At 37.9% G+C, this 25066-nt stretch overlaps 1 protein-coding gene and 3 pseudogenes across 1 annotated transcript; 1 reads left to right on the top strand and 3 right to left on the bottom strand.

Moving 5' to 3' along the window:
• Nucleotides 1–429: 429 nt before the first annotated feature.
• On the bottom strand, nucleotides 430–1007 carry LOC125120935 (olfactory receptor 1J4-like; annotated as a pseudogene).
• Nucleotides 1008–1111: 104 nt separating this feature from the next.
• LOC125120936 (olfactory receptor 1J4-like) lies at nucleotides 1112–4074 on the bottom strand (annotated as a pseudogene).
• A 106-nt stretch (nucleotides 4075–4180) lies between these two features.
• On the top strand, nucleotides 4181–7493 carry LOC125120937 (PWWP domain-containing protein 2A-like; annotated as a pseudogene).
• A 7044-nt stretch (nucleotides 7494–14537) lies between these two features.
• LOC125121395 (olfactory receptor 1J4-like) lies at nucleotides 14538–24662 on the bottom strand. Its single transcript, XM_047769622.1, has 2 exons — nucleotides 24655–24662; nucleotides 14538–15480 (listed from the first exon to the last, which is right to left on the bottom strand). The coding sequence occupies exons 1-2, from the start codon at nucleotides 24660–24662 to the stop codon at nucleotides 14538–14540; spliced, it is 951 nt and encodes a 316-aa protein (XP_047625578.1).
• Between the last annotated feature and the right edge of the window lie 404 nt (nucleotides 24663–25066).

Here is a 25066-nt window from a genome sequence, read left to right on the forward strand (position 1 = left end):
GATGTTCACAATCAGCATGAAGCTACTAAAAGGCAATTTCAGTACACACCTTACATAGAAAAATAAGTCCACAAGGAGCAGAACATAATGCCAAATCAGTGTGTTCTCAATAACATAGTATAAAAATATATAAGCAAAAATAGACATATCTGAGAGGAGAAAAAGGCAAAAAGCCACAATCATAATTAGATGACATATTTTGTACAAGATTTTTAACATATTTTATAAGAGATGATAAAGAAGCAGAAAAATTAAAGATCAAGAATGTTTAAAAATGCAAATCACAGACTGGACCATATTGACTTATTAATGCGATATATGACAGCTGAATGCATATTCATTTGAAGTTACAGAGTTGCCAAACATATGATGGTTTTGGGAGGTATATCTCACTGTGCTTAAGATTGCAATAAGAGGATTTAGTGATTGTCACTTCAAGAAGTTAGCCCTATTGACAAATATCTCTAACACCCGTTTTATGTCTCTGTTCTTGAAGCTATAGATGAAGGGTTTCAGCATGGGAGTAACTACTGCATATACGATGGAAGCAATTATGTCTTTGTCATTGGAGTTGCATCATGAGGGAAAAAAGTAAACACTAGCAAGTGTTCCATAGTATAAAGACACCACAAAGAGATGGAAGCTACAGGTGGAACAATCTCTAAAGAGTCTATTGGTGGAAGAGACACTCAGAACTGCAGTCCCTATATGAATATATGAGCACAGGATACTACTCAAAGGCAGGTTGAAAATGGGTCCTCCCACAACAAAGATGAGCAGCAAATTGAGGTAGGTGTCTGAACAGCTCAACTTCTGTGGTCACAGAAGAAGTGGGGGATAGTATTTTCCACAAAGAAAGATAGTTGGACAAAGGGGAGGGTGTTCAACAGACAGTGGATTCAACAGAGGAAACAGGACCCAGATACTAAGGAGACACAGAGTTCCTGCCTCATGATGGTGCTGTAGTGGAGAAATTGACAAATGGCCACATACCTGTCATAAGCCATCACTGTGAGAAGGAAACTGTCAAAACAACCAAAAATTATGAAAAAATACGTATGGGAAATGCACCCTACATGGGGGATGGATTGTTGCTGAATCTGCATGTTCCTCAGCATCTTAGAAACTGTGATAGATGAAAAGGAGACATCTGTGAGGGCCAAGTGATACAGAAGGTGTACATGGGGGAGTGGAGGTGAGGGTCCAGCCTGATGAATAGGATGATGAGCACGTTCCCTAGCACTGTGGTCAGGTACATGCCCAGGAACAGGGCAAAGAACAAGCCCTGCTTCTCTGGCCAGATGGGAGCCCCAGGAGGAGGAACTCGGACACACAACTCTGGTTCTCCCTCCTCATGCTCTTCTTGCCACAGCCGGGAATTAGCGAAAGGGGGAAATGTCAGTGAACATGCCCTAATGCTATAGTCATGTCGTCTGTCCTATGAAAAGTCTTAATTTTTGCTACTCTCCCTTTATTTATCTTAATTATTGGTGAATGAATCAGTCTTTCCAATTCTGGCTCCAATAATATATCAAACAGTCACATTAACCAAGTCTTTTCCCAAAGAAACCAACAGATATTTATTCTTCATTCAATAGTTATTGAACAACTGCTTTGTGCCATATTGAGCACAAGACCTTAGACCTCTCCATGTTCAAGTTTATATCTTTACATCAAGCCATGTCAAATCTCTATAATTTTCTAAGATGAAAATGTGAACAGGACACAAGGTAAGAGGTATCAATCATGCATTTCCTCTTAAAAAGGATATGAAAATCATTTGAAGAGAAGTACGGAAGCAATGTCATGGGCTTTCTGTATAGTTTGCTGCATGCTACTTGTTTTGAGTCTCTTAAAATCCCCTGTTATCAAAAATGTTACCAATCCAGGCTTCCAAGCCAATGTCAATAGTTCCAGGCACTGTTCCGAGTATTTTACACGCACTTTCAAAATAAATCTTCCCAGTAACCCAAACAAATATTATTATACACATTTTGACCATAAGAAAACATAAGTGGACATTATATAAGTGTGCAAAGATACACACAATTAGATGCAAGAGATGGAATCACAACACAGCAAACCCTCAAAGTACCTTATTAAGCTGATACTGCATTGCAAAGATAAGCATTTTGGACTCTACTATAAGTAAACATTGAAGTCTTAACTGAATGTTTGTAGCTTTGGAAGGCAAGAAGCCAAGACCTGGAAGCAATGAAATCATCCATCAACAGATGAATGATAAAGATGATGTGGTACCTATATTTAATAGAATATTATTCAGCTATATAAAGGATGAAATAATGCCATTTGTAGCAACAAGGATGGAGGTGGCGATTATCATACTAAATGAAGTAAACCAGATATAGAAAACATATATCATATGATATTCCTTACATAGGGTATCTAATAAGAAATGACACAAATGAACGTATACGCAAAAAAGAAAGAGACCCACAGACATAGAAACAAACATGCTTACAAAAAAAAGAAAAAGGGAGTGCAAATTTGGAGTTTGGGGTTAACATATAAACACTGCTATATATAAAACAGATAACTAACAAGTACCAATTGTATAGAACTTGGAACTATACTCAATATTTTGTAATATAATATAACAGAAAACAATCTGAAAAATATATGAGGTATATAATATATTTAAAACTGAATCATGTTGCTCTACACCTGAAATTAATACATTATAAGTCGACTATTTCAAATTAACTAATTAATTAAAAATTTAAAAACCAATGCCCAAGAGATGACCATAATAAGAATTAAAATATATATACACACTTTAAAGAGATGTAAAAAAGCCAAATTTAATAATAATATAACTTATTGAAAGAAAATTTAACCACACTTACAAATACATGCACAGGAGTTTGGTGCATTGAAGACCAAAAGTTGAATGTATTATTTGGGTAATGCCACGTTTAGGGTTATGGAACAATAAATGGACAAGAGATATGTCTGAAGGGATATAGATCTTTCCAAAAATAATGATCATTTAAAGGACAGTGAAGAAAAATGCTAGAGACATAGGTGAACAAAATACAACTTTTTAAGGCTTTTCTAAAAAGGTCAGTGAATGAAATAAGAACATGGTTAGGTGATTCTGACTTGGCAAAAAGTTTTCTTCTGAAAAGAATCCCCAGAGTCAAAGTCATGTCTCTGTTTCTCAGGCTGTAGATGAAAGGGTTCAACATGGTAGTGACCACTGTGTACATCACAGAAGCAATGATGTCTTTGTCATGGGACTGGCCTGATGAGGAGGAAAAGGTACACTGCTATCTCATTCCATAGAATAGAGACATGACAGAGAGGTGGGAGCCACAGGTGGGCAAGGCTTTTCAGATCCCTTTAGCAGAGGGGACCCTCAGGATAGAGACCCCAATGTGGTCATAAGAGCCCAGGATGCCACTCAGTGGAAAAATGAGACCAACAGACCCTAGAGTGAATATGACATGCTCATTGAGAGAGGTGTTTTAGCAGGACAGCTTAAGCAGAGCGGCGAGGTCACAGAAGAAGTGGGGGATGGTGCTATCAGCAAATAAGGACAGTTGAGCCAGGAGAAGGCTGTGGGTCAGGGCAATGGCACAGGAAAGGAGCCAGGATCCAGCCAACACACATATACAAAGCTCCTCTCTCATGCTGATGGCATGAGAAATATATCTGCTCTGGTAGAGGGTTATAAATGGTCACATTCCTGTCATAGGCCATCCCTGCAAGAAGAAGGTTAACAATCCAACCAAAAAATAAGAAAAAATAGGTCTGTGTTACCCACCCTGCATAGGGAATGGATTGATCCTGAGTCTGCATGTTCATCAGCATCTTAGGGACAGTGACAGATGAAAAGGAGACATCTGTGAGGGCCAGGTGGCTGAGAAAGAAGTACATGGGGGTGTGGAGGTGAGGGTCCAGCCTGATGAGCAGGATGATGAGCAGGTTCCCCAGCACTGTGGTCAGGTACATGCCCAGGAACAGAGCAAAGAAGATGCCCTGCTGCTCTGGTTGGATGGGGAGTCCTATGTGTAGGAACTTGGACACGAGGCTCTGGTTCTCCCTTTTCATGTTCCTCTCCTGTCCTCCGGGAATGAACGGAGGTTGACAGAAGCAGAAACCATCATATTATGTTTTACAGCAGCCAGATACAAAGGAGGCTCTTCTACTGCTGAATATGCCAAGGTCTGTCTGCACTGCCAAAACCCTATGAATATCCTTTAAAGTGGATGGGATCATCATGTGAAATGAGAGAACTTACTATCAGATAAGAAAGTTGGATACAGAAGAGAAATATATCAGTGGCATTTTTCCATCATCTAGGAGAGTGTCAGCCTCTCAGTCATCATTTGCAGCTACGTATAATTGGTAAAGAAAAAAATGACCTAGGAGAGGGATATAAAATTAAATCTACATAATTTACATTTTGTTTCTGTACATTAAGAAACAAATTAAGTCTTGACCTTCAAGTTGTTAAATACTGATTTTTTGAAATGTAAAAGACATTAATAAGTTGTATTAGGATGTAGTGTCAATGACATATAGTCAAAGCAAAGTGGATCCAAAATAAATAGTGAAATTATATATTATATATAAAGGTTAAGGAAAAAAGAGGCATCCCTGTTGCTTGGAGTCAAAGTGTCCTAGAGCTAAGTCTTGCAATATCACGTCTTGAAAAACTGAAAATATTACTGCCAGTTATATGTTTTTATTAGTACTCATGTTTGTCATTCTCCTACCTTGCCTGATTCAACAACCTCTCTATCCAATCTCATAGGATAGAACATGATGGAAGATAATATGTGTGTGTGTGTATATATATATATACTTATAAATATATTTATATGTTTATATATTATATATATATTATAAAAATACCTTAATATATATATACATTTATGACTGGGTCACTTCACTATCCAGCAAAATTGACACAACAATATAAATCAACGATACTCTAACAAAAATTAAATTATATATTTACTTATATACATATATAAAAAACCTCTCATGAGCTCATCAACACGCACAATCTGAAATGAAAAAAGCTATTATCAAGAAAGTTCAAAGAGAGAAGCCAAGAATGTCCCCTCTATCCATCTTTAGCAACTAGTAATAAGAATTGACTGAGCCAGAGTTGGAGGAGGGAGAAGCCTGGAAGAAAATGCTGCCATGGCTGCACAAGCGGCAGCAACTGCAGCGTTCCCAGGGGAGGGGGGGCGCCAGCGAGGTCAAGCGGGAGATGGAGCCCATCCCAGGCAGCGAGACCAGCACTGACCCCCTCCCAGTCACAGTAGTGAAGCACCTGTGCCTGACGCCAAGGCCAACGGGGCAGCACTCTTCTCCTTAGGCAGATGAAGCGCCACCTCCGCCACCGCCGCCGCCGGAGCTCGCCAGTAGCCCAGAGGCGGTGAGGCTGGAGCTGGAGGCAGAGGAAATGCCTGACGGAGTGGTGGAGCTCATGGCAGCCGCCCCTCAGGAAGGGTCTGACCTTCCACCTTCCCCTGCACCACCGTTCGAGCAGCCACCCGGCTCCTGAAGAGTTCCAGGAACTACCGCTGCCCCAGCCAGCAGCCCTGGCCCTCCTGCCGGCAGGCGGGGACTCCACCAGTGTCGCAATTGACCCCCGGCTTGGAGGTGCGTGCCACGCTGGACCACATCCTTGAAGACGCCCTCGTCCTGTCGTTCCACCTCTGGGAGAAGCTCTTCTCCCAGGTCCTCATGGATCTGTCTAAAAGACACCATGAACTGTATGGTGCAATAGCTGTACTTTTGGTGGGAAAGATATACAGCCATTCTGGTGGAACAGTTTGGGTCCCACTGGGTCCCTGTGACAATATATCCCAAAAGGGGATATAAGGATAAACCTGAGGCCATGCAGCTCCAAATTAATACATTCCAAGCAGGGACAGAAGTGAAGCGTAAAGTGAATGGTGCTGTCCCTGATGTCCCTTCTCCTGTCCCACCTCCCAAGTTGAGCTTGGCGGAAAGCCTTGTAGACTTCCAAACCAGTGCCTCTTTTCCATGAGGGAGCACCTTATCCTCTCCCTTTGTTTATCAGGAACACATATAACCAATCAATACCTCAGCCACCTCCTCAGAAAATTAAGTGACCCAAATGGAAAATGTACAGGGAAGAACCTACTTCAATAATGAATGCTATTAAACTACGACCCAGGCAAGTCTTATGTGACAAATGTAAAAACAGTGTTGTTGCTGAAAAAAAGGAATTAGAAAAGGTAGTAGTGCAAGTGACTCTTCTAAATATGAAGATAAAAAACAGAGAAATGAAAGTGTAACTACTGTGAACAAAAAAAAACCAAAAACTGACCATAAAGTGAATGGGAAAAACCAAAATGAAAGCCATAAAAGAAAAAATGTTAAGGTTTCAAATATTGCTCACAGTAGAGGCAGAGTAGTCAAAGTTTCTGCTCAGGCAAATACATCAAAACTCAGTTAAGTACTAAAAAAGTGCTCCAGAGTAAGAACATGGATCATGCAAAAGCTCGGGAAGTTTTGAAAACTGCCAAAGAAAAGGCACAGAAGAAGCAAAGTGACACCTCTCTTTCCAGAAGTGTGCATTCAAAAGTCCATTTCACACATCCATATCATAATCCTAGGTCAGGTTCCTTTCCACCCCAGTTCGTTTAAAACCACAGAGGTATAGGAATGAAGAAAATGACTCTTCTCTGAAGACAGGACTGGAGGAAATGTGGAGTGGCAAGATGGTACCTTAGCTTCAGTCCTGCTGCACCTCTACCTCCTCAGCAGGTGAGGTCACTTCAGAAAATCAGAGTCCTTCCAAAGGCCCTGAAGAGGCCAACAGTGAGGTTCAGGACACAACTGAAGTGCCTGTGCCTGGTGAGCAGGATGAACCACAGACACTGGGCAAAAAGGGCAGCAAAAGCAATATCTCTGTTTACATGACCCTAAATCAAAAGAAATCTGATGCTTCCAATGCTTCAGTGTTTAGCATTGATACCACAGATGATTTGAAATCCTCCAACTCTGAGTGTAGTTCTTCTGAATGCTTTGATTTTCCTCCAGGGTGTATGCATTCACCTTCTACATCCTCCACTTCCTCCTCTTCAAAGGAAGAGAAAAAGCTCAGTAATTCCTTGAAAATGAAAGTCTTTTCCAAAAATGTCTCTAAGTGCATCACACCAGATGGCAGGAACATATGTGTAGGGGACATTGTTTAGGTCAAGATATATGGCTTCCCCTGGCAGCCAGCCCATATTCTTTCTATAACTGTGAGCTGGAAAGATGACAGCATTTTAGTCTGACAGGAGGCCTGTATTTCATGATTTGGGTCTCCAACAACATCTTTCCTGGCTCTTTCACAACTCTCCCCCTTTTTAGAAATCTTCCAGTCACACTTTAATAAGAAGAGAAAGGGCCTGTATCATGAGGCTATCACAGAGGCAACTATGGCTGCCAAGCAGCTTATCCCTGAAGTGCGGGCTCTGTTGACACAGTTTGAAACGTGAACATGGACAGTAAGGTAGGCAAGAACCTTTGGAAGGCACTATAGATTTTCTAGTCTACAAAATACCTTGGCCAAACTGGAGAGAGAAATTTCACTCATTTGGCTGCTTTTTTGTACTTAACCTTATAGCCAGTTTTAGACCGAGAAGCTGAAACTGAACAAGGAATCAAATTTTGTGTTAAGGAAGTTAGATTATAGCAGTGTTTTTCAGTTTTGAAGTATAAAATCATCCCAAGGCACAGGAGCCATAGCCTCAACTGAAAATGAATTTCTTCAGGGACTGTTAATTGCCATTTGTACCTAGTACTGTGTGTGTGTATATGTACACGCACATGTACATATATGTGTGTGTGTGTGTATATATATACATAGATACATACACATACAAAATATAGCCTGTCACTGTGTGACACAGGTTGCATATTTGGGATCATACTAAGGGCTGGTGAGCTGGGGGAATAGTTTGGATGTTTAATGACTACTTGCTTTTTAATTAATGCACACTTTGCCCTTCTATGTGCATAATGGCACAAGAGTTTGATACTTAGTAGTTTGACAAACTGAGATGCTTGCTGTAGAGTTCCAGACTGGGGAAGTAGCCCGGTATAGGGTAATTAAGACTGTCAAGGCTGGCTAGGTTTGAATTGTCACTCTCTTGTTTAATGGAGACTTAAAAACTTTCAAACTTCTGATTTGGGAGTTTAGATAGGTTTGTCTTTGAACGTGTAAATAGTTGATTGCTAAATTTGGTCAGATTTCTCCTGACTGACAGACTGTTTCTAAATTCTTAGGATACGTCCTGGTAAATTACACTTTGTGAATTAATTGTCATGTGTAACTATTGCATTTTTGGATGTACCTAGTTTGATAATTAAAAAAAAAAAAAACTTCTGTTTGAGGTATCTGTTTGCAGGTCAGAAAATGTAAATTGTGCAATGATCTGAAATGTAAAAAAAAAAACATAGTTCCCACTGCTACACAGCAGGATCTCATTGCTAATCCATTCCAATACAATAGTTTTCATCTATTAACCCCAGGCTCCCAATCCATTCCAATCCCTCCACCTCTGCCTTGGCAACCACAAGTCTATTCACCAAGTCCATGACTTTTGTTTCTACAGAAAGGTTCATTTGTGCTGTATATTAGATTGCAGATATAAGTGATATCATATGGTATTTGTTTCTCTTTCAGATTCACTCAGTATGAGAGTCTCTATTTCCACCCATGTTGCTGCAATAGCATTATTTTGTCTTTTTTATGGCTGAGTAGTATTCCATTGTGTATATATACCACTATCTTCCTAATTAAATCATCTCTCCAGGGACATTTGGGTTGTTTTCATGTCTTGGCTATTTTTTTTATTTTATTTTCCCACTGTACAGCAAGGGGATCAAGTTATCCTTACATGTATACATTACATTTACATTTTTCCCCCACCCTTTGTTCTGTTGCAACATGAGTATCTAGACAAAGTTCTCAATGCTACTCAGCAGGATCTCCTTGTAAATCTATTCTAAGTTGTGTCTGATAAGCCCAAGCTCCCGATCCCTCCCACTGCCTACCCCTCCCATCAGGCAGCCACAAGTCTGTTTTCCATGTCCATGATTTTCTTTTCTGAGGAGATGTTCATTTGTGCTGGATATTAGATTCCAGTTATAAGTGATATCCTATGGTATTTGTCTTTGCCTTTATGGCTCATTTCACTCAGGATGAGATTCTCTAGATCCATCCATGTTGCTGCAAATGGTATTATGCCATTCTTTTTTTATGGCTAAGTAGTATTCCACTGTTTATATATACCACTTCTTCCTAATCCAATCCTCTGTTGATGGACATTTGGGTTGTTTATATGTCCTGGCTATTGTGAATAGTGCTGCAATGAACATGAGGGTGCATGTCTCTCTTTTAAGGGGAGTTTTGTCTGAATATATATGCCCAAGAGTGGGATTGTGGGGTCATATGGAAGTTCTATGTATAGATTTCTAAGGTATCTCCAAACGGTTCTCCATAGTGGCTGTACCAGTTTACTCCCACCAGCAGTGCAGGAGGGTTCCCTTTTCTCCACAGCCCCTCCAGCACTTGTTATTTGTGGACTTATGAATCATGGCCATTCTGACTGGTGTGAGGTGGTATCTCATGGTCGTTTTGATTTGCATTTCTCTTATAACCAGCGATGTTGAGCATTTTTTCATGTGTTTGTTGGCCATCTGTATATCCTCTTTGGAGAAACGTCTATTCAGGTCTTTTGCCCATTTTTCCATTGGTTGATTGGCTTTTTTGCTGTTGGGTTGTATAAGTTACTTATATATTCTAGAGATTAAGTCCTTGTCGGTTGCATCATTTGAAACTATTTTCTGCCATTCTGTAAGTTGTCTTTTTGTTTTCTTTTGGGTTTCCTTTGCTGTGCAAAAGCTTTTCAGTTTGATTAGGTCCCATGGGTTTATTTTTGCTCTAATTTCGATTGCCTTGGGAGAGTGAGCTGAGAAAATATTCATGATGTTGATGTCCGAGTGTTTTGCCTATGTTTTCTTCTAGGAGTTTGATGGTGTCCTGTCATATATTTAAGTCTTTTAGCCATTTTGAGTTTATTTTTGTGCATGGTGTGAGGATGTGTTCTAGTTTCATTGCTTTGCATGCAGCTGTCCAGGTTTCCCAGCAATGCTTGCTGAATAGCCTTTCTTTGTCCCACTTTATGTTCCTGCCTCCCTTGTCAAAGATGAATTGACCATAGGTGTCAGGGTTCATTTCCGGGTTCTCTATTCTGTGCCATTGGTCTGTTTGTCTGTATCACACTGTTTTGATGAGTGTGGCTTTGTAGTATTTCTTGAAGTCTGGGAGAGTTATGCCTCCTGCTTGGTTTTTGTTTCTCAGAATTTCTTTGGTGATTCTGGGTCTTTTGTGGTTCCATATAAAATTTTGGATTGTTTGTTCTAGTCCTGTGAAAAATGTCATGGGTAATTGGATAGGGATTGCATTGAATCTGTAGATTGCTTTGGGTAGTATGGCTATTTTTACAATATTGATTTTTCCAATCCAGGAACATGGAATATTTTTCCATTTCTTTACATCTTCTTTGATTCAAGTTTTATAGTTCTTGGCATATAGGTCCTTTACCTCTTTGGTCAGGTGTATTCCGAGGTATTTGATTTTGTGAGGTGCAATTTTAAAACATATTGTATTTTTGTATTCCTTTTCTAATATTTCATTGCTGGTATATAGAAATGCGACTGACGTCTTGGCTATTTTGACTAGTGCTACAATGAACATGTCTAGTCATTTGTGATGGAGCATGATAATGTGAGAAAAAGATATGTATACATGTATGTGTAACTGGGTCACCATGCTGTACAGTAGAAAATTGACAGAACACTATAAACCAGTGATAGTGGAAAAAAATGAAAATCATTATACAAATTAAAAACAAATAAATAAATAGACTTCAGCAACAACAAAAAATATTGATTCCCATCTTCACATTCCAAACAGACTAGAAGGGGACCATCAGCACATCCTTAAATGTCAGTCCAAATGCTAGTTTGATGCTGTTGAGTCTTATATTTATGTAAAAATTTGTAAACTTATTGTGTTTAGCATAGGAGACACACACACACTCACTCAGACAATATCAAAATTTGAGAAGACTGAGGAGAAAACCTTAGGTTCAAAAAAAAAGATATTTACCTAAGAAGATAATAGAGAAAATGAATAATACTGATAGTTCCCATTGTGGCTTATCTGGAAGGAATCCATGAGGATTTGGGATTGATGCCTGGCCTCGCTCAATGTGTAAGAATCCCACATTGCCCTAAGCTGTGATATAGGTCACATATGCAACTCAGATCCTTTGCTGTTGTGTCTGTGGTATAGACATGAAACTATGGCTCTGATTTGACCCATAGCTAAGAAACCTCCATATGGCATTAGTGAGGCCAATAAAATAAAAAAAAAGACTGATACAAACCAAATCAATCTAAGCAAAGTTAGAAAAATAGTGAAAGAAAACAAACAAAAAATCTCCCTCTAGATCTATTTGAATTGCATGTGTTTAACAATGTAGCATGAAACAATTAATGAATTAAACCAAAAAATTCATTGTATGTCTCTGTCCCAGCAGTAGCATTGCAAATGGAGAATTTCTATATACCATTATAGAAGTAGAAAAACCAAAAAATACACATGGATGAATTTATCAAAATGTGTGCAATACACATTGTTAAAAACTACAAAACATTCATGGGTGAAATTAAAGAGGACATAAATAAAAGAGATATATTTTGCACATAAATTGGATAACTCAATGAAATTATAGAGGGGGTTCACCCCGCAATTAGCCTATAGACTCAATGTAATCAAAATCAAAATAACAGAGCCTACTTTAGAAGTTAAGTCTTAATTTTATATTGAACTGAAAGGGAATAAAAATAGACAAAATAACTTAGAAATGAGAAACAAACCACCAGAGTTACTTGACCTAATTTCAAAAGTGTTTCTTAATGCATAGCAATGGAAATAATAATTGCATGAGGATAGGAATATAGATTGATTAATAATTTGAATAGAGTGAATAAGTTTGAAATAGAACAATATATATAAGGTCAAATAATATTTTACAAATGCACCAAGGCATTTGAATATGGAAAGGATATTGTTTCAATAAACAGGGCCAGCATGATTCAATATCAATATGTCTTAAATGAACAGTCCTGTGTTGCACCACATGAAAAACATATAACTAAAAATGCGTCAGATGGATAAGAACTGTAATGAGAAAACTACATTGAAGAGAACATTGGACACAAAATTGGAAAATATGGGCTATCAAAATTTACTGAATAGGACACAAAAGTCACGACCTAGAAAAAAATAATAATTTGGACTTTATAAAAATAAGATGCACCTAATCTTCAAAAGAAACTCTTAATAGAATAAAAAAAAACTAGCTTCAGACTGGGAGGAAATATTTATACAACATATTTCTCATAAAGATGTGGATCCAGAACACATATAAAAGACAAGCAAGCCAATTCTTTTTTAAAACTAGAGGTAAAAGATTTGAAAACATATTTCGCTAAAGAAGATAGCAGATCAGTCTGTATAGAGACATTCAACATCATTAGTCATTAGATAAATGGAAAAGAAAACAACAGTGAGACGCCACAGCAAACCCACTAGAATGGCTGATATCAGATGACTGGCAATACCAGAGGCAGTGAGGATGCTATTAGCAAATGGAACTCTCACTCATATATGGTTGGCCATAATGCATAATGTTGAACCTTGATGAGAATGTGTTGGTCAGTTTCTCATATAATTTAATATACACTTGACCCAGCAATTCCACTCCTAGGTAATTAAGCAAAAGAAGTAAAAAAAAAATTTCTTCCAATAAAGGCTTGGATGCAGAGATATAAATATGTACATATGCATGGGACAAAGGTGATACTGATACGTCACTTTTGTTGAGGGAAAGCTAATGTTCATTATGCTTGGCCCGTGGTCATGTTAAGCCAAATTTCATATTGCATTTGTTTCAAATCAAACATAGTTTAAATGTTTTGCAATGTTTTCAATTTCCACAGAAGATGAAATGGATATTGAGAGGAATGGAGGGAATTGCCCCAGGCCACACACTCTGGCAGGTATAGCCTACAATTGAGATCTGTTTTCCTGAATATTATTCTCTGACAGCTATTTGGTGTTGAGCCTCAGAAGCAGTTTTTATCATATTCATCTTTAACTAAGTACAGTCTGAAGAAGAACTATGTCATCCATCACTGGGCGTAGAAGAAAAGAGATTAAAACTTAGTCTCATAACATAAAACTTGTGTGAAAGGTGAGTAGAAATGATTTTCATAATGAAGATTCATAATGAAGACACTGAATGAGACAAACACCAGATTCACTGGGGGAAGTGGAAGACTCCAGAACACATGTGATTTCTTTGTCCTCTCATTCCCAGTCTGGAATGAGTTAGAATATTTTTCAAACACACACATGCCATCAGACACTTCAGAAAAAACTAATCTGAGAGTGATCTCCTGAGCATAGGGAAAAGTAGTGTCTTAGAGTGATCATTATTTCTAAAATCCAGAAGAATCCTTGAGTCCCTAAGTGGAGGAACTGAACTCATAACTATGGATTGTTTCCTGGAGCAATGAAGGTTGCTCTACAGTTTCTTCTCCTGACTTACCATCATCACCACCACCGACAAACCAAAGCATGCAAAGAATGCTGAATGTTAAGTAAGGAAACAAAAGGCCATACTTTACCAAGTCCCAGCTCTGTCACCTTTCTATGCCATGGGAGCCTGGTCAGCCTGGAGCTTCCACCAAATCATAAGGACCCTCATGTCCTCCTCCCCAGGCCCTAGCTACCACCATCCTATCCTCTGCTCTATGAATTTGACTTTTTTAGTATCCACATAAAATTATATCATGCAGTATCTGTCTTGTTTAGAGTTTGATTCTGTCACCAGCATAATGGACAAAGTTCCATTTGTGCAAGAGGAATAAGTTCTCCTGAGCTAGAATGTACAGCATAATGACTAGAGCAAACCAGACTGTATTGTATACACAGTAATTACAAGTGAAGTGGATCATAAGTCCTCTCACTGCACACACAAATAAATTAAAATGCTAAATGTGTGGAGATAATGAGTATGGAAAATAACTTGATTGTGGTGGTTATTTCACAATGTATACACATCAAAATATCAATCTGAACACTTTAACTATATACACAATTTATATATCAATTTAACCTCAATAAAGATATGTGGAGAACAATAAATTCCTGGTAAATAAAAGAACTGACTTAAGATCTCTTAGCTATGTAATTGCTTAATATTGTAAATAAGCAATAATCCATATAAATTGAAAATTCACAATTTATACTAATGAGTTGCTAGGAAGATACAGAATAAGTGTAACTGCAATTCGAGTTACCAAATATTTACTGAGTATTCATTACAGGCTGGACTCAAGATTAGACTTGAAGGATATGAAGTTATGTGACTATGTGTGTCTGTTATAAAGACGAGCAAACATCACTGAGACAAGACTGCGGCCTTGTGGAAGAGTTTCTCCAGGGCCCCCTTCATGTCCCTGTTCCTCAGACTGTAAATGAAGGGGTTCAGCAATGGGGTGACCACTGTGTACATCACAGAGGAAATTGTGTCCTTGGGACTGGAGGTGCTGGATGAGGGTACAAAATACAGCCCAATAATTGTCCCATAATACAGAGAAACCACAGACAGGTGGGAGCCACACGTGGACAAGGCTTTGCAGATGCCCTTGGTGGATGGAATCTTGAGGATGGTGGCCCCAATGTGGCCATAAGAGACCAAGATGCATGTTAGTGGGAAGGTGATGACTGCCAGTCCTACTGTGAAAATGACCAGCTCATTGAGAGATGTGTCTGAGCAGGAGAGCTTGAGCAGGACACCAAAGTCACAGAAGAAATGAGGAATGGTGTTGTCAGCACAAAAAGACAGCTGGGTCAGAAGAAGTGTGTGACACAGAGCATTGGCACTGGAGAGAATCCAAGATACAGTTACCAGTAAGGTACACAGTCCCTCTCTCATGATGGTGGTATAATGCAGAGGGTGACAGATGGCCACATACCTGTCATAGGCCATTGAGGTCAGAAGGAAATCATCCAGAACAGTAAAAAATATGAAAAAATACATCTGTGCTATGCACCCTGCATAGGAGATGGATTGATCCTGAGTCTGCATGTTCATCAGCATCTTAGGGACAGTGACAGATGAAAAGGAAATGTCAGAGAAGGCCAGGTGGCTGAGGAAGAAGTACATGGGGGTGTGGAGGCGAGGGTCCAGTCTGATGAGCAGGATGATGAGTAGGTTTCCCAGCACTGTGGTCAGATACATGCCCAGGAACAGGGCAAAGAAGATGCCCTGCTGCTCTGGCTGGATGGGGAGCCCCAGGAGGAGGAACTCGGACATGCTGCTCTGGTTCTCTCTCCTCATGCTCCTCTCCTGTCTGCTGGCATGAATGGAGAGTAAGAGAAGCAGAAACCATCACATTATGATTTCCAGCAGCAGATAACAGGATGCTTTTCTACTGCTGAATATGCTAAGGTCTGTCTGCATTGCCAAAACCCTACAAAAATCCTTTAAAGTGGATGGAATCATCTTGTGAATTGAGAGATCTTACTATCAGACAAGACAGTTGTATACAGAAGAGAACCTGGCTCAGTGGAATATTTTCTTCATTTAGGAGAGAGTCAACCTCTTAATCATCATTTGCAGCTATGTATAATTGTTTGCACAAAAACGACCTAGGAGATGGATGTAAAATTAAATCTGTATAATTTACGGTTTTTGTCTCTACATTTACAAACATACATAATCTTGACCTTCAAGTTATAAAATATTGAACTTCTGAAATATAAAACCAATTAATAAGTTTTATTTAGAGGAAGTTTCAACAACACATTGTCAAAGCAAAGTGGATCAAAAATAAATAGTGAAATTATCCATTATATATAAATGTCAAAGAAAGAGAAGCATACCTATTGCTTGGAATCCAAGTGTCCTGGAGCTCAGTCTTGCAATATCACTGTTTGGAAAACTAACAATATTACTGCCAGTTATATACATTTTTACTAGTACTCATGTTCATCATTCTGTTACCTCTCTGATTCAACAACATCTATAACCAATCTCATAGGATAAAACATGATGTAAGATAGTATGAAAAAAAGGATGTTTGTATAAATATATATATATATATATATATATATATATATATATATATATATATATAAAATATGAAAAAATAGGAGTTCCCATCGTGGCACAGTGGTTAACGAATCCGACTAGGAACCATGAGGTCGCGGGTTTGGTCCCTGCCCTTGCTCAGTGGGTTAACGATCTGGCGTTGCCATGAGCTGTGGTGTAGGTTGCAGATGCGGCTCGGATCCAGCATTGCTGTGGCTCTGGCGTAGGCCGGTGGCTATGGCTCCGATTCAACCCCTAGCCTGGAAATCTCCATATGCCGCGGGAGCGGCCCAAGAAATAGCAAAAAAAAAAAAAGACAAAAAAAAAACCAAACAAACAAAAAACATGTTTAAAAAAAATAGTATAAAAAAGGATGTTTGTATAAATATAAATATATATATATAATATGAGAAAAATAATGTATGTATATGAAAAAAGGATGTTTGTATAAATATAAATATATATATATAATATGAGAAAAATAATGTATGTATATGAAAAAAGGATGTTTGTATAAATATAAATATATATATATAATATGAGAAAAATTATGTATATGAAAAAAGGATGTTTGTATAAATATAAATAAATATATATAATATGAGAAAAATAATGTATGTATATTTCTATGTATATGTGTGTGTGTGTATAAAAAATGACTGTGTAATTTTTCTGTACAGCCTAAAATGAAAAAATGTAAATAAACTATACTCAAACATAAATAAAATTATATATATACACACATACACACACATACAAACACACATACACACACAGAAACCAACCCCTCATGACCTCATCAACATGCACAATATGAGAAGAAAAAAGCTGTTATCAAGAAAGTTCAGAGAGAAGCCAAGAATGTCTTCTTTATACATCTTTAAGAACTAGTAATCAGAGGTGGTTTAAGGAAGGCACAGATAAGTGCTAATCACCTGTGTACACACACACATACCACCATCACCACCCCTGCTCCTGCTGAAAGATGTATTGATCTGCTCTGAAATTTATGCTTGGTTGATCTAGATGACAGGAGTATGGACTGGCTTCTCACCTTTTCTGTAGGATGCCCTGAGACCAGATGCATCCACAACTTCTGTAGTCCTGAACCTCTGACCAGCATCAGAGAGAAAAGTCATGATCCAGGAGCTTACTCCTCAGTTAATTCACCCCCTTCAGAAATGGAGAGGTGAAGACTATGCTCTAGTCACCAGGGAAAGGACCCAAGGGGACAGGGCACCAAGCTCTTGGTAAAGAGACATGCATTAAACCTATGTTAATTGCTCAGTTTACCTCCTCCTGCCTCCAGGACAGATGCCCTAGGGCAGTGGTCCCTAAACTTGGATGTTCTGTAGAATCGCCTAGGGAGCTTGTTAACGATGCAGATTCCAGCTCCACATGCAGTGATGCATATTCATGATATCTGGGGCCAGGTGATTCTCAGGCAGATGGTTCTCAGGGCAGACTGTGAGGCAACACTGTCCTTAGGAGGAACCTCAGGGAGGTGCCTGTGCATGGGAGCCCAGAAGGTGATGTGGGGAGACCCCCTTCCTGGCCCTTCCTACCAGGTTCATGTTTCCCCTGACAGGTCATAGCCAGGGATGTGAAGAGGGATTTTTCCCCCCAGGGGAGATTCCTATTCTATTTGCTGCTTTTAAAATTAATTCTGCTTCATGATGGAAATCAAATAAAACAAACAGGAAAACAAAGGGTAAAGTCAAAGTACTTCAGCCTTCTAGTATTCATTTTTTATCTTTCCACAATGGTTTTTATTTAGAAAATTTCAGATTTATTTATTTTTAATTGTTCTTTTCCCAATATAATTACTTTTCTACTGTACAGTATGGTGACCCAGTTACACATACTATTCTATACACATTCTATTCTCTCACATGATCATGCTCCATCTCAAGTGACCAGGCATAGTTCTCAGGGCTACACAGAAGTATCTCATTGCTAATCCATTCCAAAGGCAATAGTGTGCATCTATTAACCACAAGCTCCCAATCCACCCCACTCCCTCCCCCTCCTAAATCCATTTGTTTTTGTATCTATTTTATAGCTTTATTTTTCCATGAGAATTTACTCTACTATTTGAATTTCTACTTGTATGCATATGAATACATTGAGCACATAAAATATCCATAAATGAGTCTACTTTATTTTTTGATTTTAGGAGGTCATTTGTTGAATGAACACATTCATTATTAAATTTTATTTTTTTGAGATTTTTGTTTGCTCTATGATTCTTTTTTAATGATATTTATTTTTTCCATTGTAGTTGTTTACAGTGTTTTGTCAATTTTCTACTGTACAGCAAAGTGAGCTAGTCTCACACACACATACATATATGCCTTATTTTTTCTCACATTATCATGCTCCCTCATAAATGACTAGATATAGTTCCCTGTTACTATACAGCAGGATCTCATTGCTTATCATTCAAAAGCAATAGTTTACATATATTAAACCCAGATTCCCAGTCCAACACACTCCTTAGACCTCCCCCTTGGCAACCAAAGTCTGTTCTCCAAGTCCATGATTTTATCCCCTGAGGAAAGGTTCATTTGTGCTGTATACTATATTCTAGATAAAGGTGATATCATATGGTATCTGTCATTCCCATTCTGACTTACCTCACTGTCTGACTCTCTAGTTCCATCCATGTTGCTGCAAATGGCATTATTTTGTTCTTCTTTATGGCTGAGTAGTATTTCACTGCATATATACACCCATCTTCTTAATCCATTCATCAGTCAATGGACATTTATGTTGTTCCCATGTCATGGTTATTGTGAATAGTGCTGAAATGATCATACATGTGTGTGTGTGTCTTTTTCAAGGAAAATTTTGTCTGGATAGATGCCCCAAAATAGGACTCCTGGGTCATATGGTAGTTCTATATTTAGATTTTGGAGGAACCTCCATACTGTTTTCCACAGTGGTTGTACCAATTTACATTCCAACCAACAGTGTAGAAGGGTTCCCTTTTCTCCACACCTGCTCCAGCATTTGTTATTTGTTGCCTCATTAATATGGCCATTCGGAGTGGTGTGAGTTGTTATCTCATAGTAGTTTTGATTTCCATTTCTCTATTAATCAGTACTGATTTAGGATTTTTTAGTGTGCTTGTGAGTCATTTGTATATCTTCTTTGGGGAAATGTATATTCAGGTCTTTTACCCATTTCTCCATTGGATTGATTTTTTTGTTTGTTTTTTATCTTGAGTTGTTGTATAAGTTGTTTGCATATTTCAGAGATTAAGCCCTTGTCAATTGAATCATTTGAAATTATTTTCTCACATTCCTTAGGTTGTCTTTTTATTTTTTAGTTTTTTAATGGTTTCCTTTGCTGTGTAAAACTTGTCAGTTTGATTAGTTACCATTGATTTATTTTTGCTTTTATTTCTGTTGCCTTGGGAGACTGACCTGAGAAGACATTTGTAAGGTTGATGTCAGAGACTGTTTTTCCTATGTTCTCTTCCAGGAGTTTGATGGTATCTTGTCTTACATCTAAGACTTTCAGCCATTATGATTTTATTTTTGGGCATGGTGTGTGGGTGTGTTCCAGGGTCACTGATTTACATGTGGCTGTCCAGTTTTCCTAGCACCAATTGCTGAAAAAACCATCTTTTTTTCCACTATATATTCTTGCCTCCTTTGTCAAAGATTAATTGACCATAGGTGTCTGGGTTTGCTTCTGAGTTCTCTGTTCTGCTACATTGGTCTGTAAGTCTGTTTTGGTACCAGTACCACATTGTCTTCATTACTGTGGCTCATTAATATTGCCTGAAGTCTTTAAGAGTTATTCCTCCTGCTTGGTTTTTCTTCCTCAGAATTGCTTTGGCAATTCTGGGTCTTTTACTGTTCCATATAAATTTGGGGGTTGTTTGTTCTAGTTCTGTTAAAAATGTCTTGGGTAGTTTGATAGGGATTGCCTTGAATCTGCAGATTGCTTCAGGTAATATGACCATTTTTACAACATTAGTTTTTCCAACCTAGGAGCATGGAGTATCTTTCTATTTCCTTGAATCCTCTTTAATGTCCATGATGAATGTTTTATAGTTCTCAGCATATAAGTCTTTCACTTCCTTGTTCAGGTTTATTCCCAGGTAGTTGACTTTTTGGGGTGTGATTTTAAAAGTTATTGTATTTTTGTATTCCTTTTCTAATATTTCATTGTTAATATACAGAAATGCAACCAATTTCTGAATGTTAATCTTGTATCCTGCTACTTTGCTGAATTTGTTGATCAGGTCATGCAGTTTTTGTGTGGAGTACTTAAGGTTTTCTATATATAGTATCATGTCATCTGAATACAGTGACAATTTTATCTCTTCCAATTTGGATACATTTTATTTCTTTTTTTTTAAATCTGACTTCTATGTCTAAGACTTACAGTGCTATGTTGAATAACAGTGGAGAGAGTGGGCACGCTTATCTCTTTCCAGATTTTAGTGGGAAGGCTTTCAGCTTTTCCCCATTGAGTATTATATTTGCTGTGGGTGTGTCATCAATGGCTTTGATTATGTTAAGGAATGTTCCCTCTATAACCACTTTGGTAAGAGTTTTTATCATGAATGGATATTGGACTTTTTCAAATGCTTTTTCTGCATCTATTGAGATTATCATATGGTTTTTGACTTTTCTCTTGTTAATGTGGTGTATGACATTGATTGATTTGCATATGTTGAACCATTCTTGTGAACCTGGGATGAATCCCACTTGATCGTGGTATACGATCCTTTTGATATGTTGTTTTATTTAGTTGGCTACAGTTTTGTTGAGAATATTTGTGTCTATATTCATCAAAGATGTTGGCCTATAGTTTTCCTTTTTGGTGGTTTCTTTGTCTGGTTTGGTATTAGGGTGATGGTGGCATCATAGAATGTCTTTGGAGTGTTCCTTCTTCTTCAACCTTTTGAAAAGTTTAAAGAGGATGGGTATAAGTTCTTCTTTGTATGTTTGGTAGAATTCTCCTGTGAAGCCATATGGTCATAGGCTTTTGTTTGTAGGGATTGTTTTTACGACAGACTCAATGTCATTTATAGTGACTAATATGCTTAGTTAACCTATTTCTTCTTGATTCACATTTGGTGAACTGCAAGTGTCTTCTAGGTTGTCAAATTTGTTGGCTTGAAATGTTTCATAGTATACTCTTACTTTTTTTTTTTTTTAGTTCTGCGCTGTCCATTGTAATTTGTTCTCATTCATTTCTCATTTTGTTTATTTGGATTCTGTCTATCCTCTTCTTGGTTACTCTGGCCAGAGGTTTGTCAATTTTGTTTACCCTTTCAAAGAACTAACTTTGATTTTATTGATTTTTCTTTTGTTTTGATTCACTATTTTATTGATTTCTGCTTTGATAGTTATGATTTCCTTTCTTTTACCAACTTTAGGTTTTCTTTGTGTTTCTTTTTCTAATTCATTTAGGTGGTGGGTTAAGTTATCAATTTGAGATTTTTCTCTTTCTTTGAATGCCTATATTGCTATTAACTTCCCTGAGCACTGCTTTTGCACCATCCAATAGATTTTTGAAAGGTTGTGTCTTCATTATCATTTGCCTCCAGGTATTTTTCAATTTCCTTCTTGATTTCCTCATTGACCCATGGGTTTTTTAGGAGCATATTGTTTAGTCTCTATGTAATGTGCTTTTTCTCATTTCTTCTCCTGTGGTTGATTTCTACTTTCATGCCATTGTGGCCAGAGAAGATACTTGAAGTAATTTCTTGAATTTGTTGGGGTTAGTTTTGTGCCCCAATATGTGGTTGATCCTTGAGAATGTTTCATATGCACTTGAGAAGAATGTATATTCTTATTTTTTTGGATGTAATGTCCTAAAAATGTCAATTAAGTCTAACTTTTCTATTGTTTCCTTTAGGATCTCTGTGGTTTTATTGGTTTTCTCTCTAGAGGATCTGTCCATTGATGTGAGTGGGGTGTTAAAGTCTGCTACTATTATTGTATTCCCATCACTTTCTGCTTTTATCTGTGTTAGCATTTGTTGTATGTATTAGGCATGTATGGGATGACAATTATAATATCCTCTTCTTTTTTTTTTTTGTTGTTGTTGTTGTTGTTATTTCTTGGGCCGCTCCCACGGCATATGGAGATTCCCAGGCTAGGGGTCCAATCAGAGCTGTAGCCACTGGCCTACACCAGAGCCACAGCAACACGGGATCCGAGCCGCATCTGCAACCTACACCACAGCTCACGTCAATGCCGGATCGTTAACCCACTGAGCAAGGGCAGGGACCGAACCTGCAACCTCATGGTTCCTAGTCAGATTCGTTAACCACTGCGCCACGACAGGAACTCCTAATATCCTCTTCTTGAACAGATCCTTTTATCATTAAATAGTGTCCTTCTTTGTCTTTCTTCATGGTTTTCATTTTTTAAAGTCTACTTTGGGTGATAGGAGAATTGAAACTCCTTCTTTCCTGTCTGGTCCATTGGCATGAAATATCTTTTCCTGTCCCCTCACTCTGAATCCATATGTGTCTTTTTCTCTAAGGTGAGTCTCTTGAAGACAGCATATTGTAGGCTTTTGCTTTTTTAAAACATTTTATTTTTTTAGTTTTTAAAATTACTCAATGAATTTTATTGCATTTATAGTTGTACAACAATCATCACAACCAAATTTTATAGCATTTCTAACCCAAATGCTCAGTGCATCTCCCCTGAGCCCAACCTGTCTCATTTGGAAAACATAAGTTTTTCAAAGTCAGTATCTGTCCTGCAAAGAAGTTCATTGTGTCCTTTATTCATATTCCACATGTAAGTGATAGCACTTGACTTTGGTGTCTCTTTGTCTGATTGACTTCAGTTAGCATGATAATTTCTAGGTGCATCCATGTTGCTGCAAATGCCGTTATTTCTTTCCTTTTAATGGCTTAGTAATATTCCATTGTGTATATGTACCACATCTTCTTTATCTACTACTATGTCAATGGACATTTGGGTTGTTTCCATGTCTTGGCTAGTGTATATAGTGCTGCAATGAACATTGGAGTAAATGTGTCTTTTCAAGTCATGGTTTTCTCTGGAGAGGTGCCCAGGACTGGGAATGCTGGATCAGATTGTAACTCTATTTTTAGTTTCAGAAGGAATCTACATACTGTTTTCTACAGTGGTTGCACCATTTACAATCCCACAAACAGTGTAATAGTGTAGTTTTTGTTCCACACCCTCTCCAACACTTATAGTTTATAGACTTTTTGATAATGGCCATTCTGGTCAGTGAAAGATGGTACCTCATAGTTGTTTTGATTTGCATTTCTCTAATAATTAGTGATGTTGAATATCTGTTCATGTGTTTTTAGGCCATCTGTATGTCTTCTTTGGACAACTGCTTGTTTACCACTTCTGCCCATTTTTTGATGGGGTTGTTTGATTTTTGGTATGGAGCTGAAGAAGGTGTTTATAAATTTTGGAGATAAATCCCTTGTCAGTCACTTCATTTGCAGAAATTTTCTCCCATTTTTTGGGTTGTCTTTTTGTTTCATTTAGGGTTTACCTTGTTTGAAAAAACTTTTAAGTTTAATTAATTACCATTTGCTTATTTTTGTTTTTACTGTCATTACTCTAAGAGGGGGATCTGAGAAGATGTTGCTGTGGTTTTGTCACAGATTGTTTGGCCTATGTTTTCCACTAAGAGTTTTATAGTGTCTTGGCTTATATCTAAGTCTTCAATCCATTTTGAGTTTATTTTTGTGTATGGTGTTAGGGAGTGTTCTCATTTCATTATTTTCCATGTGGCTGTCCAGTTTTCCCAGCACCACTTATTGAACAGGCTCTCTTTTCTCCATTGCACATTCTTGCCTTCTTTGTCATAGATGAGCTGACTATAGGTGCATGGGTTTAATTCTTGGCTGTCTATCTGGTTCCACTGATCTATGTTTCTGTCTTTGTGCCAGTACCATATGGTTTTGATGACTGTTGCTTTGTAGTATACTCTGATGTCCGGGAGCCTTGTTCCTCCAGCTCCATTTTTCATTTTCAGGATGGTTTTGGCTATTTTGGTTCTTTGTGCCTCCAAACAAACTTTACAGTATTTTGTGCAAGTTCTGTGAAAAAATGTCCTTGGTAATTTGATAGAGATTCCTTGAATCTGTAGATTGTCTTGCATAGTAGAGTTATTTTGATAATATTGACTCCTCCAATCCAAGAGCATGGTATGTCATTCCATCTGTTTGTGTCATCTTTGATTTCTTTCATCAGCACCTTACAGCTTTCAGAGTAAAGGTCTTTTTTCACTTTAGGTAGGTTTACTCCTAGGTATTTTATTCTTTTTGATGCAATGGTAAATGGGATTGCTTCCTTAATTTCTCTTTCTCATTTTTCATCTCTTTAACTTTTCCAGATTCATGGATGAGCTCAAACAGTTTTCTGGTAGAGTCTTTAGGATTCTCCAGGTATAGTACCATGTCATCTGCAAATAGTGACAGTTTTACTTCTTCCTTTCCAATTTGGATTCCTTTTATTTCTTTTTCTTCTCTAATTGCCATGGCTAGGCCTTCCAAAACTATGTTGAATAGGAGTGGTGAGAGCAGAGATCCTTGTCTTTTTCCTGATCTTGATGGGAAATCTTTCAGTTTTTCACCACTGAGAATGATATTCACTGTGGGTTTGTCATATATGGCCTTTATTATGTTTAGATAGATTCCCTCTGTGCACACTTTCTGAAGGGTTTTTATCAGAAATGGGTGTTGGATATTGTCAAAGGCGTTTTCTGCATCTATTGAGAGGATCATGTTTTTTATTCCTCAGTTTGTTAATGTGCTGTATCACAATGATTGATTTTTTGGTTATTGAAGAATCCTTGAATCCCTGGAA

The sequence above is a fragment of the Phacochoerus africanus genome, chromosome 2 (assembly GCF_016906955.1).
Source record: "Phacochoerus africanus isolate WHEZ1 chromosome 2, ROS_Pafr_v1, whole genome shotgun sequence".
NCBI classification, from domain to species: domain Eukaryota; kingdom Metazoa; phylum Chordata; class Mammalia; order Artiodactyla; family Suidae; genus Phacochoerus; species Phacochoerus africanus.